Here is an 18,186-nt window from a genome sequence, read left to right as displayed (position 1 = left end):
CCACTGAGCTCCTCCTTCTCAGATCAGCAAACGTGCAAATGATTAAGATCACACTAAGTCAAGCTGCGCTTTCTTACTCATCCATTTTCTATAATGAAGAAATTAACCAAGGAATCATCTTTCTCTATGCCCTTCAAGGAACCATTGAAGCCCATTTCCTATGCTAAAGGGGCTAATGGAGGAAGAATTGAAACAGCTCTTATCATCAAGGACACTTGAGGACACAGGTTTGAATGCTATTTATGTGATTCAAGTGGTGACTTCACTTGGTTCAAGTGAAATTAAAATATATTTGGACCATCTATTCAGCTCTATTTTGAGATGGACCTCCAAAAGGGCCTGCCTTACTCATTGTACAACAACTACTAGTCACTACCTGCATTACTACACTACTGGTACAAGTATCCCTACTCAATGTACAACAACTACTAGTCACTACCTGCAGTACTACACTACTGGTTCAAGTATCTCTTCTCATTGTACTACAACTACTACCCTACTACCTGCAGTACTACAACTATATTACTGGTACTAGAATCACTACTCATTGTACTACAACTAAGTCACTACCCGCAGTAATACATATTCACTACTTGTACACCTATCAATACTCATTATACCACAACTATTAGCTAACTATACAACAGGTACTAAATGTGTAACGTTACTTGTTTATGAACTGAAGGCGTCAGTATAATTTGGCGCGAATGAGGAAAAAGAGTGGGTGTGTGTAAAGTTTAAATGTTCCATCCTCGCCTTCTCATTGGTTACAAGGAAGCAACACTCTGGTGGTTATGAACAATGGCTGAGAAGACTCGTGGATAATGAGCTGTAGGGGGAGGGGCATAATGACTGGCTCAGCATCAAACCAATGGCAGAGCAGTGTGAGCAGATGTATGAAAATTCGTTTTCTAAAGGGGGCGTGGTCCCGGTGCGGAGGTCGGGCGCCAGGGAACATGGCCGTTTAGATTTTTTCTGATATCTACTGGAAGAAGACGCAGACTTTTAATTTTCTGTTTCCTTTGTTATTGACGTTTTTTAATTCCCTGTTCGGGCTCCAACATGGAGATGAAGAAGAGGATCAGCCTGGAGCTGAGGAACAGGAACCCAGCGGAGGTGAGTGGACTAACGTTACAACTCTGTTACTATCGAACCGCTCACGCTCCGTGGAGGTGGAGGAGGACGCAGCCACAGTGACGGCGTTCTATTTCCGACATTCTGAACAAGAAACAACTTCCCCGTATCCATCATGGAGGACACTCCCCCTCCTTCAGCTAGCGTACGAGCTAACGGCTAACGTTGCGCGGCGCGAATTCACATCATTTGCCTTATTCGCGTAAGTTGGAACGTCTTCAACTCGGTGAAAATTGTCATGACGCTGTGGGGCGAAGACCAATCCGCGTTGAGAGGCTCCCGCTGTCATCACTGACGTCTAAAAGATCGGACCTCATTGAGAAAACCAGTCCTTTTAAGACGGTCTTCTTGTCTTGGCAAAAACTAACGATACACGACTTGAGACTTCTAACGAATTACATGTTATAACTTCGGCATAACGCTTGTCCGTTGGTTAAAATCCTGGCCTCCGTCACGTTAATTTGAAGCACTCCCGGTTCCCCGCGCCGTCGAGCTGGCTGCCATTTTAACCTTCAGTGTTACACCGGGTTTGGCCTATAATTCTCAAATATCTTAGTTCTACATTTACTTTGTTTCAGGCCAGAGTGATGCTCTGCACCGGCACCATTTTAACAGTTTTTACTATTCTTCCGGTCCTGCTGGTCCATTCGGTTCATCCTGACTCAAACCGTAGTATTACTTGTATTTGATTATATTTCGATAATGGCCCCTATGGGACTCGCCGTGTTTTTATGGGTTGAATTAAGCGGCAATCCATGGTCGAACTGTTTTTTTTCTGAAGGGCCGATAAACCACGTTCTCCCTCTTTCCTTAGTTAAAGATAAGTGGTTAAAAACGAGATCGTTAAACGTAAGAGGATCCGACCGACAGAAGTTCGTCGCTGGGTAGATGCGCGCGCACGCAGCTGCTGCGCGTGTCTGTCCCTCTTCCACGCACGCGCAGTGTTGCTGACACGTGTTCCGGGGAAGTTGCTAGAGGCCTTTATGTAGCTGTAGCAGTGTCGTAAGGCTGCATCCAGCCTTCGTAACCTTCTGGTCCTCCAACAACCACACAGGCTGAGCCGAAAGGTCACTGAGATGGTACCGTCTGTCCTACGGGGGACTTCCGGCTTGCATCAGTGCTCCCGTCGCTTAGCAACCTGCTGAGCTACATGGACCCAGGGGGGTTCAGGTCAGGGGCTTTATGGGGAGGGGGGGGGGGGGGGGTTCTAACTTCTTAGGTGAATGTAAACACACGACACCGGTTACCAACGTCACGTGACTTAAGCGATTTTCTAAACTAAAATGTGATGTCATATATTATAACATTTATACCAGTAGATATTTGAGCGAATTCGATTACTTTTAAAAGTTAAAAAAAAACTCCTGGGGGGCTGCGTGTTCAGAGGAGCCGACGGAACGAGACAGGAAATTAGCAGCTAGGAAGTGACGTATGCAGCCTAGCGTCCTTTAGGACGCAGCCTAACGACTTTGAGACACAGCTTATATATCCATGACTAGAGGCGCGTCGATTTTTTGCTAAAAGTTGCTACGTGACGTTTTGTGTAAAACTGTGTGAAAAGTGCCAAATACATATCTTTTTAAATAGATAAATTTGTTGCTAGGCGTTGTTTCCAAAAAAGTTGCCAGGGTAATCAAAATGATGCTAAATCTAGCAACATTGTTGCTAAGTTGGCAACACTGCGCACAAGGGTAGTTCATCAAGGAGTTTTTGTCCCTTTTAGTAAAAATAAACGTTTTTACAAATATCAAACATATTCTTTATTATAACATATAAATGTTGCCCTGGTTTGACACGTCTACGGTGAACTTTTTTTCTAACCAGATCTGGTTTTAATGTGTTCATTTCTGAATTAATTTTTCACATTAAAGAGCAGGTTTTAAAGAACAGTATTTCCTGCTGGATGACGTGGAGGTGTGGTCACATGACCTGTTGTTGTTGTTGTTCAGGTGGCGGAGCTGGTGGTGGATAACTGTCGCTCCAGTGACGGAGAGGTGGAGGGTCTGTCGGAGGAGTATGTGGCGCTGGAGGTCCTCAGCATGGTGAACGCGGGCCTCTCGTCACTCGCCAAGCTGCCCTCGCTGCCCAAGCTTCGCAAGGTCGGTGCCGCACTTCCTGTTCGCACAATGCAAACGCTGCCTGTGGTTGTATTTGGTGTCTCCCCGTAGCTTGACTTTCGTGAATCAGATAAAAAACAGCATTAAAAAGCTTTATTTCCAACCCTTTCTTCTAAAACACAACTCCAAGTTCACATTGCAAAAATACTTCAGTACAGGAAGCTCCTTGAACATAATAATAATTTATAAAAAATAAAGAAAGATACAAATCAGAAAATTGAACAGGATTTGTTTAAACGTCAGAACTTGTTCTCTACACTCACAGACACACACTCAGATACACACCCCCATGTTCACTTAAAGCTTATTCATTAAAATGATTACTATCCTTGTAGTAGATGTATACATCACATCTAAATAAAGCTAAAAAATAACCAAGTTCTTTGAGATGGATTTAAAATAGCATTAGTAAATAAATGCATTAGAGGCTTCTTAGTTGGATCACTGTGTGTCTCCCTTTACAGGCATCAACTACCATAAAACCTACAGTAGATGTGCACTACACTACCGTATATGACAGCATTAAAAAGTACAACACACTTCACTGCTGTTATTAGCACGCTAACGCTAGCTTGGTCAGCTGGATGACGAGTAATCAGCAGAAGAGCTGCTGGAGGCTCCTTAGGTTCCTCACGTCGACGTGGTGCACAACGAGTCGATGATTAATGTGTGTGTGTGTGTGTTTAGCTGGAAGTGAGTGACAACACCATCACAGGAAATCTGGACGCAGTGGCAGAGAAATGTCCCAACGTGGCGTACCTGAACCTGAGCGGGAACAAGATCAAAGAGCTGAGCAGCATTGAGCCGCTGGTGAGTTCCTCTGACGTCACGTGACGTCATGTGACACTCAGTCTGTCCGTCTGATCAACCGCTGTCACAAAACATTACTGTGGACCCAGAAGGCATCACACAGCATAATGATGTAGCTTTCTTCCACTGTTACTGAGTGGAGCCTAAAGGCACCGTGTGTTCTCCATCGGGCTTTGTCTTTAGAAGTTTTTGTCGTCTGGGTTCTGCAGAAGAACTTGAAGAACCTGAAGAGTCTGTACCTGTACAGCTGTGAGGTTTCCACGCTGGACGACTACACGGACGCCGTCTTCGAGCTGCTTCCTCAGCTGACCTTCCTGGACGGGTACGACCAGGAGGACAACGAGGTGCCGGACTCGGAGGCTGACACCGGTAACCGGTCTCTCAGTAGAACCTCTGGTTTACCACTGGTCCTGCACAGCAGACAGAAGGGTTATTGCATTACGTCGGTTGGTCATGTGATATCATCACGGTCGGGATACCTGCCGTAAATATACTTTTAACAGAATTCAATACGGTACAACAAATACGATGCTGGTATATTTATCTATAAACCAGCTTTTTTTTGAACAAATACATTAATATTATTTTGGACCTACAGATACTGAAGTTCATGCAGCCATCTGAACTTTGATTACAGCTGGGGACGGAGCCCCCTCATATTAAACATTGAGTTTTATTCACTATTTTCATTTTCAAATGATTCAGTTGGTTTTCCCTCTTTTCTAAAATTCTTAAAGAAAATTGGATAAAAATAATATTAATCATCTATTTACTTTTTTGTAGAATTTATTGTTTGATATTTGTTTTTGTTTTTTTGGTAACGTTCCTCACCAACACTGCGTTTTACCGATTACTGTGAAGGCATCAGAGGCCTTTGATGATGGATGTTGTGTTTGGTTTCAGATGACGATGATGTCGCTGGTCCACATGGAGTCGATGATGATGATGATGATGAGGAAGAGGAAGATGCTGACAGCTCTGAGGGAGAGGAGGAGGTCGGCCTGTCGTACCTGATGAAGGACGGAATCCAGGTGAGTTGTCTCTGAAGTCACTGTGCTCTTCATCCTCGTGATGTCACCGTGCTCTTCATCCTCGTGATGTCACTGTGCTCTTCATCCTCGTGATGTCACCGTGCTCTTCATCCTCGTGATGTCACTGTGCTCTTCATCCTCATGATGTCACTGTGCTCTTTTCTTCTAAGGATGAGGAAGATGATGGAGACTACGTAGAAGAAGAGGAGGAGGAGGAAGAGGAAGAAGAAGAAGAAGACGGAGGTTTGTGTTTAAAATAATTTTAGGAAGTGCAACACCATTAAAAATGATTCTAAACAGCGCTTTTATTTTGTACATAAAATATTAAAAATGATAATGTTTGCATTTGTTTAATTTCTCCGTTTTCATATTTTCTGTTTTGGGGATTGGATTTTTCTTCTCTATTAAAATTAAAGCACTTTTTGAAAAGAATCTAAAATAGATATTATTGAATTAGATCTCACCTGTTTGATGAGCTTGTTCAGATTGAGATGCTGGTTGGACACATTGATCTAGAAGCATTATTGTAATATGGATCTATAGAATCTGTTCATCTGAAAATATGATATAGAGACACTTTGTTTTGGAAATCTCTTTCTCCCAGATGTGGATGGTGCAGATGTTCAGGGGGAGAAGAGGAAGAGAGATGCAGAGGATGATGGTGACGATGACGACGATGAATAGTTGCTGACCCCCCCCCCCCCCCCCCCCCACTCTAGTGACCTCTGACCCCCCCAGACAGACAGACAGGAAACAGAGAGTGTGATCAGACCTCAGATGAAGTACTTCTGCTGTCGTACTCAGTACTTCGACCGATGTTCTACTTCCTGTTCGAGTCTCTTTAGTATTAAGCAAACATTAATCTGCATCTTGTTGTTGATCAGAAACCTGCAGGCCCCCTTGTACCCGTCCGCCAAAACAGCAACTATGTTACCCATGAGCCTCAGCTCTCTGCTCCATGTAGCAGCAGTGCATTCTGGGAAGATTTTTAAACCATCCCAACCTGTTGGTCTGTGGGTCTCTGATCCTCCTGGTTTCTGTGGGTCCTGGTCTTTGTACATAGTGGTTTCTGTAGGTGTGAATGTTGAATTGGTTTATTTTATATTTTTACTCCGGTCTTCTTCTTCTTCTTTTGTCGTAGTTTTGAGTTTATTTTCAATAAAATCATAAAATATCAACGTTGTGTCTTTTCAATGCAGAAAAAACCTCATTGATATTTTCTACTGATCAAAAAAACCCAACTTATCAATCTGAAGACTTGAATGGAACAATACATACATTATATGTCATGTATATTTACACAATCCAACAGCAGCAGGACGGATTGAATTACATCCAACAGTGAAATGAAGGTACCGAGGATGATGTTGGTCTTGAAGTTCAGGTCCTTGTGCTCCTGTGAGGGGTTAAATGCAGAGAACAATTCGCCCTCGTTATCAGGATCACGTTTATTACCAAAATACGTCAGACAGGAATTTGACTTGGCGGTTGGTGCCTGACAGCAGACCACATGGTGCAGGAATAAGATACAAATACAATAGAATATAATGCTAAGGGTTAGTTTAAAAAGAGGAATACGAGTTAAAAAAGGTAACAAGATGAAATTAATCAAGTGCACGTGTGAGAGTGTTTGCATGTTGTGAGGACTCCATCTGGGGGGGGGGGGCGGGGGCGGCGTCTGTTGAAGGGAAGAAACTTCCGGTGTTCTGCTGGAGTTTGGTGTCCTGATCCTGAGCTTCATCCTGTCTCCAGACCTGAAAGCTTTTCTCCACAGGAGAGCGCTGCAGATCATCTCAACATACATGGGTATGTACCGCTTTGTTTTCTGTCAGGATACAGATCTGTTAGTGGGACACATAGGACGCATACGATGCATACGACGCATAGGATGCATAGGATGCATAGGGCGCATAGGATGCATAGGACGCATACAATGCATAGCATGCATAGGATGCATAGGACGCAAACGATGCATATGATGCATAGGATGCATAGGACGCATAGGATGCATAGGACGCATAGGACGCATAGGACGCATACGATGCATAGGACGCATAGGACGCATAGGATGCATAGGACGCATATGATGCATACGATGCATAGGACGCATACGATGCATACGACGCATAGGATGCATAGGGCGCATAGGATGCATAGGACGCATACGATGCATACAACGCATAGGATGCATAGGGCGCATAGGATGCATAGGACGCATACAATGCATAGGATGCATAGGACGCATATGATGCATACGATGCATAGGACGCATACGACGCATAGGATGCATAGGATGCATAGGGCGCATAGGATGCATAGGACGCATACAATGCATAGCGTGCATAGGATGCATAGGACGCAAACGATGCATATGATGCATAGGATGCATAGGGCGCATAGGATGCATAGGACGCATACGATGCATACGACGCATAGGATGCATAGGGCGCATAGGATGCATAGGACGCATACAATGCATAGGATGCATAGGACGCATATGATGCATACGATGCATAGGACGCATACGATGCATACGACGCATAGGATGCATAGGATGCATAGGGCGCATAGGGCGCATAGGATGCATAGGACGCATACAATGCATAGGATGCATAGGACGCATACAATGCATAGGACGCCCTTTCCTCCAGAGCTCCTCCTGTGCCCATGTGACGGTTTGTGACAGGATGTCACATGGGTTCACACTGTAAAGCCCTCTGAGGCTAATTAGTCATTTGCGATTTTGAAGTGAGGAAGCGTTGAGGCTCCTTTCCTCAAACAGCTCTCATCATTCCCTTCACTTCCGTTTAAACCACGACGATTGGTGGAGAAAACCGTTAACCGACATCACTGCATTCAGCGCCGTGTGTGTATATATATATATATATGTGTGTGTGTGTGTGTGTGTACGTTCAGCCTTTGAGGACCCGGCCCACGTAGACCAGAAGGCCGCGTCCTTATAAGGATGCAGCCCACCAAACGAGACACAGTCAGTCCAATAAAATCACACTGATCCAGGTTCAGTTTTCAAGGTTTTTATTCATCTTTGTATGAACCTCACATCCGGGTTGGACTACATCCCCCACAATCCCCTGCGGCTGCCACACAGGATCCACAGCGAGGGAAGACGATGCAAATTCATCGAGGTACGGAAGCCCAGAAGCACGTTTCAGAAGCACATTTCTGTTGTTCATCAGTTGATACAAATGTTATAAAAAGTTCAAATAAAGTGCAACAATCCGATCATTTTACTTCTGTGTTCTTTAGCATCAAAATAAAGAACCATTGGATTTAGAAGTCGTACCTGAACAGTGAACAACAGCATTCATTTCAAATTCAAATACAGTTTTTAACAGTAATAAAAGGTGTGTTTTATTGCTGAACTAAATGAACACGTCGAGTGGATGGTTTTAAACATTTAAGATTTAACTTGAGTCATGTTTTAAGTTATTTGAAGTATAAAGATTTAAACTTCTCATTTCAACAACTCTTCTGGCCTAAAAGTCAGTCATTTTTTTCACATGAAAGACGAGGTTTGAAAATAATTTGTTACTTTTTTTTTTCACAGTAACAGAAACGAGCAGGATGTAAAAGTACAAAAGTCTGAATGTTTTATACAAAAATAAGTAAAGGATTTAAGCAAAAATAAAAAGATCTTTGTGGAATCTGACAAACTGACCGTAAACGCGTTTAAATCAGTTCATTCGCTTCTATTCACCTTGCAGGGATGCAGCATGAAGAATAAAGCTCCCGTTGGGTTCTATTGGGATTTTATTTTAGGTCACCTGACCTGCCAACGTGCCTCTGAGCAGGAAAGCAGCCTTCCATCCAGTTTTTAGTCACTACAGCGAGTTGCTTGGTTCCTTTCGACAGAATCTGGATTTTAAAAGGCTGTAAAATGGTAAAAAAATCAATCAGTTGTGGTTTGATGAGCGTAAACATGAGGAGAGGCAGGAGGAAGAGGAAGAGGAAGAGTTCTTCATTGCTGCGGAGAATCCAAATGACTTGGTCCTGAATGGTTCAGGTGGACCTGAGCAAAACCAGAACCACAGACTGGTCCTGAGTCCAGATGGAAGAAGAGTTCAGCTCAGAATGTCTTTAAACTAAATCAATATTCCTTCAAATTATTTTTACACTGCGTTCGTACCGGCAACTTCATCCAGTCCAGATTCTCCATGAGGTCCCTGGGACCCTCTGCCTTGGCACATTTTGGGTTTGTCCAACTCTCCCATCAGTCCAGTACCATTTATGCTACAAACAGCTTCATCTGAGGTCCAGCAAGCAGAAGTTCATCTACCGGGCTTTACCGTACCGGACCGGACCGGACTGGACCGGCCCGGTTCAGATTGGCGCAGCGTGGAGGGAGGGGAGGAGGAGTCCAGTTGTCGGCACAACGCCCTCAGCTCCTTCACCTCCTCCAACACGTCCCGGGCCTGACCCCACGTCACCTCCGCCTCCTTCAGGAGCCTCCCCGCCTCCGTCGACTCCCTCCCCCTCCCCCTCCCCCGCTCCTTGGCCTCCGCCTGCACCTCCGTCAGCAGCCGCTCCGTCTCTTCCAGCTTTTGGCTGATCAACCCCTGCAGCCGGGCTACAGACGCCGCCGCGGAGGCGACGTCGGTGGCGCCCGTGGCCTCGGAATGGGCCAGGATCTCGTCCATGGAGGCGCAGCGGATCTTCTCCGCCGGCGTCAGGATCCTCCCCATCTGTGGGGTCCGGCCCGTCTTCTCCCACACCACCTCCCGGGGGAGGCTCTGGGATTTCCCAGAGGCCTCGGCGGAGAGGGCGCCGTCGGTCTTGGACCTGGGGCAGTCCGGTCCGAGGTGGGGAGGAGCTTCGTCCTCCTGAATCAGATCCAGGGTCAGCATCCCGTCTGAGGAGGATGAGGCCTAGCGGGTCCAGAAGAGGAGGATCAGAACAAAAACAATCACAACTCAAGTGCAGTTCCTTCCCTCTGCAGCTTCTGACTTTCACCACACGGTCTTCATCTTTAGATCCAGTGTGCTGAGATGTTCAAGCACCTCCACACTGCATTTGGGCTGAAGAAGACCAAGTGATGGAGTCAAAAGCTCCAGAAGAAGCGCGTCAGGAGAGCAGAGATGAGACTGACCACAGCCAGAAGGTGACCTCTGGTGGGCAGCCGGCGGTTCTGAGGAATCTTCACGCGATCCCGAGTGAGGTGAGACAGCTGAGAGTCTTCTACGGTCACCTGTCAACAACAACAACATTCAGTCACCTGTCAACAACAACAACATTCAGTCACCTGTCAACAACAACAACATTCAGTCACCTGTCAACAACAACACATTCAGTCACCTGTCAACAACAACACATTCAGTCACCTGTCAACAACAACACATTCAGTCACCTGTCAACAACAACAACACATTCAGTCACCTGTCAACAACAACAACAACATTCAGTCACCTGTCAACAACAACAACATTCAGTCACCTGTCAACAACAACAAATTCAGTCACCTGTCAACAACAACAACACATTCAGTCACCTGTCAACAACAACACATTCAGTCACCTGTCAACAACAACACATTCAGTCACCTGTCAACAACAACAACACATTCAGTCACCTGTCAACAACAACAACACATTCAGTCACCTGTCAACAACAACAACAACATTCAGTCACCTGTCAACAACAACAACATTCAGTCACCTGTCAACAACAACACATTCAGTCACCTGTCAACAACAACAACACATTCAGTCACCTGTCAACAACAACAACATTCAGTCACCTGTCAACAACAACAACATTCAGTCACCTGTCAACAAAAACAACAACAGTCACTTGTCAACAACAACAACAACACATTCAGTCACCTGTCAACAACAACAACATTCAGTCACCTGTCAACAACAACACATTCAGTCACCTGTCAACAACAACAACATTCAGTCACCTGTCAACAACAACACATTCAGTCACCTGTCAACAACAACAACATTCAGTCACCTGTCAACAACAACAACATTCAGTCACCTGTCAACAACAACAACATTCAGTCACCTGTCAACAACAACAACATTCAGTCACCTGTCAACAACAACAACATTCAGTCACCTGTCAACAACAACAACATTCAGTCACCTGTCAACAACAACAACATTCAGTCACCTGTCAACAACAACACATTCAGTCACCTGTCAACAACAACAACATTCAGTCACCTGTCAACAACAACAACATTCAGTCACCTGTCAACAACAACACATTCAGTCACCTGTCAACAACAACAAAAACAACAAGTCACCAGGGGTTTGTTTCAAGAAGCGTGTGTTTGTTCACCCTGAGAAAAGGGAAACTCTGGTTGTTTCAGAAAGGGAGGTAACTAAAGCTCAGGGTCAGTCGCTATGGTAACGGAGCCTGTGAACCTCACCTGGTCGGGAGCAGGTGTTCTCCTTTCACAGGCTCCTCCCCCTGACAGCAGCCAGCCAATGACATCACAAGTCATTTAGCTGATGCTTTTATCCAAAGTGACTTACTTTGCATTATAACTCATGTGTTACATTCCCTCATGAATCAGTTTCCACATATGAACAAAGATCCTGTTACGTTAACGTCCCCCATCGTGGACATGCTCTCACAGCACATTCTTTGTGTAGTATTACGTTTCTTTTACAACGTGATGGAGAATATTAGTAAAGCTGCTGTATGCAGAGCCGAGAGGAACCGTCTTTGTTCCCTGGACACGAACCAGTGAGCCATTAAAGAGGAATAAAACATATTATAGGTTCAGTACCATTGGACTGGTTTGTATTCTAGTGGTTAAGTCAACCTACTCCGAGTTGATTGGACCGACTCTAAACAGCTGAAACCCAAAACTCAGAGTTTGAACCTCCTACTTGAAACGGACCCGTCAACAACAACATGGCAGATTATAAAATCGGTGAAAAAAATGGTGAATTATGACATCACGTACCAAAGGAGCCAATCCTGAGGAGGCTTTCTACCTCATTAGCATGAATCTAAATGTTTATTATTCATTATTAGAGAGAAGAAAACTTTTAGATCCAAACTGAACTAAACACACGGTTTCACCTTCAATCGTGAAGGCAGCAAAACTTAAAACTCACATCATTTACATTTTTAAAGAAACAGTTTGGTTTTGATGGGTTTAATCAGTGAGGAGATGAACTTCAACTATTCATGATTTACTTTGATTTAAATCCTTTTATAAGATTCAAAATGTCGTGGAAGGACTCGGTACCTCGTCCAGGATCTGGTTCTTGGCTCGTGTGATGGAAACGTTCAGGACGCTGATCCAGGATTCCTTCTCCTCCGGACTGACGGCCAGGAACACCAGGTTGGGAACCTAGAACCCTCACACACACACACACACACACACACACACACACACACACACACACACACACACACACCATTTTAGCTGATGCTTTCATCCAAAGTGACTTACATTGCATTATAACTCGTTACATTCTGCATGGGGAGCAGTTGGGGGTCAGGTGTCTTGCTCGTGGACACTTTGGCACATGGAGCAGCCGGGATTCATCACACTGCTCCATCGCACACAGTGGAGCCTCGATGTGGTGAACATGGTTACACACTGTTGGCTCCTCGCAGCAGCCGGCTTTGTTTGAGCGAGACACACAAACACACACAGAAAAACACACACGCACACAGACACACAAACACACACAGAAAAACACACACGCACGCAGACACACAAAACATACACACAGGAAAACACACACGCACACAGACACACAAAACATACACACACGGTTTTCTGACATATCAACAGATGGCCCAGTGTGTGTCTGCGTCTGGTGGTGTGTATTTGTGTGTGTGCGTGTGCGTGTGTGTGTGTGTGAGATTGTGTAATAGAATCTGCCACCTGTCTGTAGGACACCCGACTCCCCCCAGTGCATCCTGGGTATTTGTGGGATGGCCTGCGGGTATCTTCTGTGTAGGTGTTTGTTTCTGTGTGTGTGTGTGTGTCTGTGTGTGTTCCACATTTGGAGCTTTTATTCTCTTCTTCTGTTGCGCGTTAATCAGCTGTTTCTGTTCATCTACTCACGCTTGACATTTAATACACACACAGACACACACACACAAAGACACACAGACACAAAGACACACAGACACACACACACAAAGACACACACAAAAACACACAGACACACAGACACAAAGACACACAGACACACACAAAAACACACAGACACACACACACTCAGGTGTACCGTGTTCCCAGGTGAGCTGCGGCGCTGCAGTCTGAACTTGCTGTGGTTCTTTTTGCTGCGACTCTTCTTCTTGCGGATCTCCTCACAGCGCTCGTAGTCACTCAGGTCCAACACCTCATCGGACCGACCCAACTCCTTCACCTGCAGGGACACAGGCTAATGCTAAGCTAGCACGTCTGGACCGGGGGAATGGAGTACCTGAGCAGGTAGTGAACATCTGTAGTACATGCTTGAAGACAGTTTGCAGTTAAACACGTTGAACTGCTGCTGCTTCAGGTAGCTGTGTAAAACACACACACACATACACAAACGCACACACACACATACACACAAACTTTGGTCATTCTGTGTTAACGCCCAACGCCAACATGACAGCGACATCACGATCCTGTAGGTCCACGAGCTACAGCATCAGGAGAACACGACCCCTTCTCCCTCAGAAGGAGGCGCAGGTACTGATTCAGGCTCTTGTCACCTCCTGGACTACTGTAACTCTCTCCTGGCAGGTCTCCCTGCTCCATTCCACCTCTCTGCAGCTCATCCAGAATGCAGCAGCTCGACTGGTCTTCAACCTTCCTAAGTTCTCCCACACTACTGCTCTCCTCATCTCTTCACTGGTTACCAGTGGCTGCCCTCATCCAGTTCAAAGCCCTGGTGCTCACGTAGCATGCTGTGAATGGATGGGGTCCAGTCTCCATCCAGGACATGGTCAAACCCTCCATCCCAACATCAAGCTGCTTGTTCCTCCCTCACTGAGACTAGATCTCGACTCTTTGCTGTCCTGCTCCTAAATGGTGGAAGGAGCTCTGTGATGACATCAGGACCACAGAGAGCCTTCACCTCTTCAGACTAAACCTCCACTAAAACACTAACACACTGTAGACCTTAAACTGGACTTATAATGGATCTGATCTATAACTAGTTGTACATCGCCTTTTTTGATGAAGTTGCACTTTCGTGTTTCTTGTACTTCTCGGTTTGTTTCCTTATGGTTGAAATGTTCTTATTGTGAGTCACTGTGGATAAAAGCATCAGCTAAATGACATGTGATGTGTGCATGTAGTGTAACACAAAACACACACACACAGGTCCCTCCTGCAGCACTTCTGCATTTTCTGCAGGTAACCTTCAGCTAATTGATCTCCACGGAAACAACATCTATTATTAAACAGCTTAAACTGACACTTCCAGGGAGAGGCCACGCCCACCTCAAACACAGCAAGGGATGGTATTGATATTGAAGGAAAAGGAGAGGAGGAGGAGGTTGAGAAGGAGGAGACGGAGGAGAAAAAGAAGAAGCAGGCAGGAATCATCAAACTGTCAACTCTCAGAGGAAGTTTAATTTGTCAAATGTAAAGCAGATGTGGTCAGAATGTGTGTGTTCGTGTTTCTATTCCTGATGAAACAGGAAGTGGAAGTAGAGATGCTGAGAGCTGGTCACGAACCACAGAATCAGAAGTCTGAAGCTCGGCGGCGCTCAGATGGCCAAATACGGTCATGAACGAGGACAGCTGGTCACATGACCAGCTCTTCTCTGACAGCTGATGTCAGTTCATGGAAAAGTAACAAGTGTTGTTTCTGAGATCAAAAAAGTCCTTGAAGACTTTATCAATACAGGTGATTGCTGTGAGGTCCTCAGGAAGTGGGGAACCTCGGTTCCATCTATTAAACCTCATTTGAAGAGAAACTCAATTTAAGTTCAAATGTTTTTTGTTTCAAGACAATTACAAGTGTAGCATAGCTTAGCACTAAGACTGGAAGCAGGGGAGACTGTTAGCATAGCTTAGCACTAAGACTGGAAGGAGGGGAGACTGTTAGCATAGTTTAGCACCAAGACTGGAAAGAGGGGAGACTGTTAGCATAGCTTAGCACCAAGACTGGAAGGAGGGGAGACTGTTAGCATAGCTTAGTACCAAGACTGGAAGGAGGGGAGACTGTTAGCATAGTTTAGCACCAAGACTGGAAGGAGGGGAGACTGTTAGCATAGCTTAGTACCAAGACTGGAAGGAGGGGAGACTGTTAGCATAGTTTAGCACCAAGACTGGAAGGAGGGGAGACTGTTAGCATAGCTTAGTACCAAGACTGGAAGGAGGGGAGACTGTTAGCATAGCTTAGCACTAAGACTGGAAGGAGGGGAGACTGTTAGCATAGTTTAGCACCAAGACTGGAAAGAGGGGAGACTGTTAGCATAGCTTAGCACCAAGACTGGAAGGAGGGGAGACTGTTAGCATAGCTTAGTACCAAGACTGGAAGGAGGGGAGACTGTTAGCATAGTTTAGCACCAAGACTGGAAGGAGGGGAGACTGTTAGCATAGCTTAGTACCAAGACTGGAAGGAGGGGAGACTGTTAGCATAGTTTAGCACCAAGACTGGAAGGAGGGGAGACTGTTAGCATAGCTTAGTACCAAGACTGGAAGGAGGGGAGACTGTTAGCATAGCTTAGCACTAAGACTGGAAGGAGGGGAGACTGTTAGCATAGTTTAGCACCAAGACTGGAAAGAGGGGAGACTGTTAGCATAGCTTAGCACCAAGACTGGAAGGAGGGGAGACTGTTAGCATAGCTTAGTACCAAGACTGGAAGGAGGGGAGACTGTTAGCATAGTTTAGCACCAAGACTGGAAGGAGGGGAGACTGTTAGCATAGCTTAGTACCAAGACTGGAAGGAGGGGAGACTGTTAGCATAGTTTAGCACCAAGACTGGAAGGAGGGGAGACTGTTAGCATAGCTTAGTACCAAGACTGGAAGGAGGGGAGACTGTTAGCATAACTTAGCACCAAGACTGGAAGGAGGGGAGACTGTTAGCATAGCTTAGCACCAGGACTGGAAGCAGATGAGACTCTTAGCATAGCTTAGCACCAAGACTGGAAGCAGATGAGACGCTTAGCATAGCTTAGCATGAATATGAGAAGACTCATTTTTTTGCTGATCAATTAAGTGTAAATGATTCTTAGGTTTAAAAGGTTTTACATGGTTCTGATGTTTCAAATACGGGTTCTGTGAGGACTTTCTGCAGCAGATTACGGTTCCGTGTGGCGTTGTGGTGAAACTGAAGCTCTCTGTGTGTCTGAAACTCGACTCCTGCAGAACCTCGCTGTAGGAATTGGAAGAGAAACTTTCTGTTGGAAGTGTGAACCTTTATAAACCTAATAAATACCACACAGTATTCAAGAACTGTGTACTAGAACAATGTCTTTGTTCTTAATTATCCTTCGATACTCTAAATGAATGAATAGCGTAAAAAAGTGAAAGCATGACAAGCAGATTAAAGGGGTTCATTTGTTGTTAATGATCAGTTTTCTGTCATCTATCAATAGCCTAAATGTTACATTGGTGGTGAATTTAAAAAGCCGCATCTTCAAATCTGTTAGGGTTACTGAGTCACAGAGAGGTGACGTCATGTTGTGGCCGAGGTGACAAGGAGCAGTCAGAAGTCGATGTGCAATCAATGAGTGTCAGTCACCTGATGCCCCCCCTCCCCCCCGACTCACCTCCTTCTCACACACAAACAGCTGATCTCCCTTCAGGACCACGAAGCGGTTCTTCCAGATCTCTCTGAAGATCCCTTTGCCGCAAAACTTCCGGATCCATCCGACCTTGTCGGGTTGGACCTGCTGTGGTGCCACGTCCTGTGGGCCCTGAAACAGGAAACAGGAAGCTGTCATCAGAGCAGGTGGACTAAACAATACTATAACACGCTCAGTGTGAAAAGGTCTTCTTCTGTGGTTTCAGTCGCTGTCAGGACGTTTAGAATAAAGACAGGTGACGTTTCAAAAACTCGTAAAAGTTCTACCGACGCTCTCTGTATGTTCTGCGTATGTTCTGCGTATGTTCTCTATAAGTGTATGTTCTTAGTATCTTCTGCGTACTCCACACATTCAGCAGGTTGAATGTTTCTGATGTCTCTGAAGTTCCTCCTTTTGCTTCTCTTTAGAATCAGTAACTTTGGCTTAGACTGAAAGATCAAAACCACAACCAGTTCAAAGTTGATAGTATTAGTTATCCGGATTTTGTCCATCATGATTAAAAGAAATTCATTTATTATCTCAATTCAGAACAGAAACTGAATTTTTCACCTCAAAGAGAAACATTAAAAATAACAATTATAGTGATAAAATACAATAATTACTCCTCGTTGTTATGATCAACAACAACAACAACAACAGTGACGATAATACGAATAATTAAAATAACAATAACAATAATAATACAATAAATAATAAGTGGCTTGTAGTTAAATCTCTCCTGACAGCGTGTAAATGTACCGGTTCTGGAGAGATCCTCTTAAATGTTATTTAAGTTTACCTCGGATTATAAAACAATGTGTTCAGATATTGTTTTACTTTTAATCTTTCATCTTTTTTTGTTTTAAGCGTTTCGACTGCTGCTCTTATTGTGGAAACCGGAAAGTATAGTCTCAAAGGGAGCTAACGGCAGCTTTGCCACCTTCAAAATAAAAGCGTGAACCTAATCCTTGAGGCTTTTGTTCCTCGAGCTCCGCATAAACGAGATGGACAAAAAAACGGAGCCTCGCGAGCCGCCGGTCCCGGTCCCGTTAACACTCACCCGTTTCCCGCTGCTGTTCTTCTTCATACCGTCACGCTTTATGACGTCGTCACTTCAACGATCCGCCACTTTCACGAACTCCCGTTATCCCCCCCCTCAAAGAGCGGAGGACCGGCGGGAGCAAGAGAGCAGAAAGGCGGGTTGAACCTCCGGTAATGTCCCGCTGTAGGACCAGTAACTCCGGTAGTATGTCCGGTATTGTGTCCGCTCGTCTCCGTACTGCTGCCGCCGGGCTGCGATGCGCTCTGACCGGCCTGGAGCCACCCAGGGAGTCGGTGTCCGGTTACTCCTCCCCCTCCTCCCCGC

General features: G+C 45.2%; 2 protein-coding genes across 5 annotated transcripts; one reads left to right on the top strand and one right to left on the bottom strand.

The window, feature by feature from the left end:
• The first annotated feature begins 912 nt into the window (after positions 1-912).
• On the top strand, positions 913-6,270 carry LOC119198117 (acidic leucine-rich nuclear phosphoprotein 32 family member E-like). 3 transcript variants are annotated; one of them, XM_037454995.2, is made up of 7 exons: positions 913-1,116; positions 3,084-3,233; positions 3,939-4,061; positions 4,271-4,430; positions 4,965-5,092; positions 5,263-5,335; positions 5,697-6,270. In XM_037454995.2, exons 1-7 carry the CDS (start codon positions 1,063-1,065, stop codon positions 5,774-5,776), a joined length of 768 nt encoding a protein of 255 aa, XP_037310892.2. In that variant the 5' UTR covers positions 913-1,062; the 3' UTR covers positions 5,777-6,270. The 3 variants fall into 3 exon arrangements, with proteins under 3 accessions (XP_037310892.2, XP_037310893.2, XP_037310894.2); XM_037454996.2 differs by lacking the exon at positions 913-1,116 and adding an exon at positions 1,206-1,336; XM_037454997.2 differs by lacking the exon at positions 913-1,116 and adding an exon at positions 1,866-2,304.
• Positions 6,271-8,117: 1,847 nt separating this feature from the next.
• Positions 8,118-18,134, bottom strand: plekho1b (pleckstrin homology domain containing, family O member 1b). 2 transcript variants are annotated; one of them, XM_037454987.2, is made up of 6 exons: positions 17,881-18,134; positions 16,806-16,952; positions 13,318-13,473; positions 12,321-12,425; positions 10,200-10,298; positions 8,118-9,978 (listed from the first exon to the last, which is right to left on the bottom strand). In XM_037454987.2, the coding sequence occupies exons 1-6, from the start codon at positions 17,905-17,907 to the stop codon at positions 9,382-9,384; spliced, it is 1,131 nt and encodes a 376-aa protein (XP_037310884.1). In that variant the 5' UTR covers positions 17,908-18,134; the 3' UTR covers positions 8,118-9,381. The 2 variants fall into 2 exon arrangements, with proteins under 2 accessions (XP_037310884.1, XP_037310885.1); XM_037454988.2 differs by having other exon boundaries at positions 13,318-13,458.
• Between the last annotated feature and the right edge of the window lie 52 nt (positions 18,135-18,186).

The sequence above is a fragment of the Pungitius pungitius genome, chromosome 11 (genome assembly GCF_949316345.1).
Source record: "Pungitius pungitius chromosome 11, fPunPun2.1, whole genome shotgun sequence".
Classification (NCBI taxonomy): Eukaryota; Metazoa; Chordata; class Actinopteri; order Perciformes; family Gasterosteidae; genus Pungitius; species Pungitius pungitius.
Note: the sequence above shows the minus strand (reverse complement) of the source record. Positions and strands in the feature narration are given on the sequence as shown.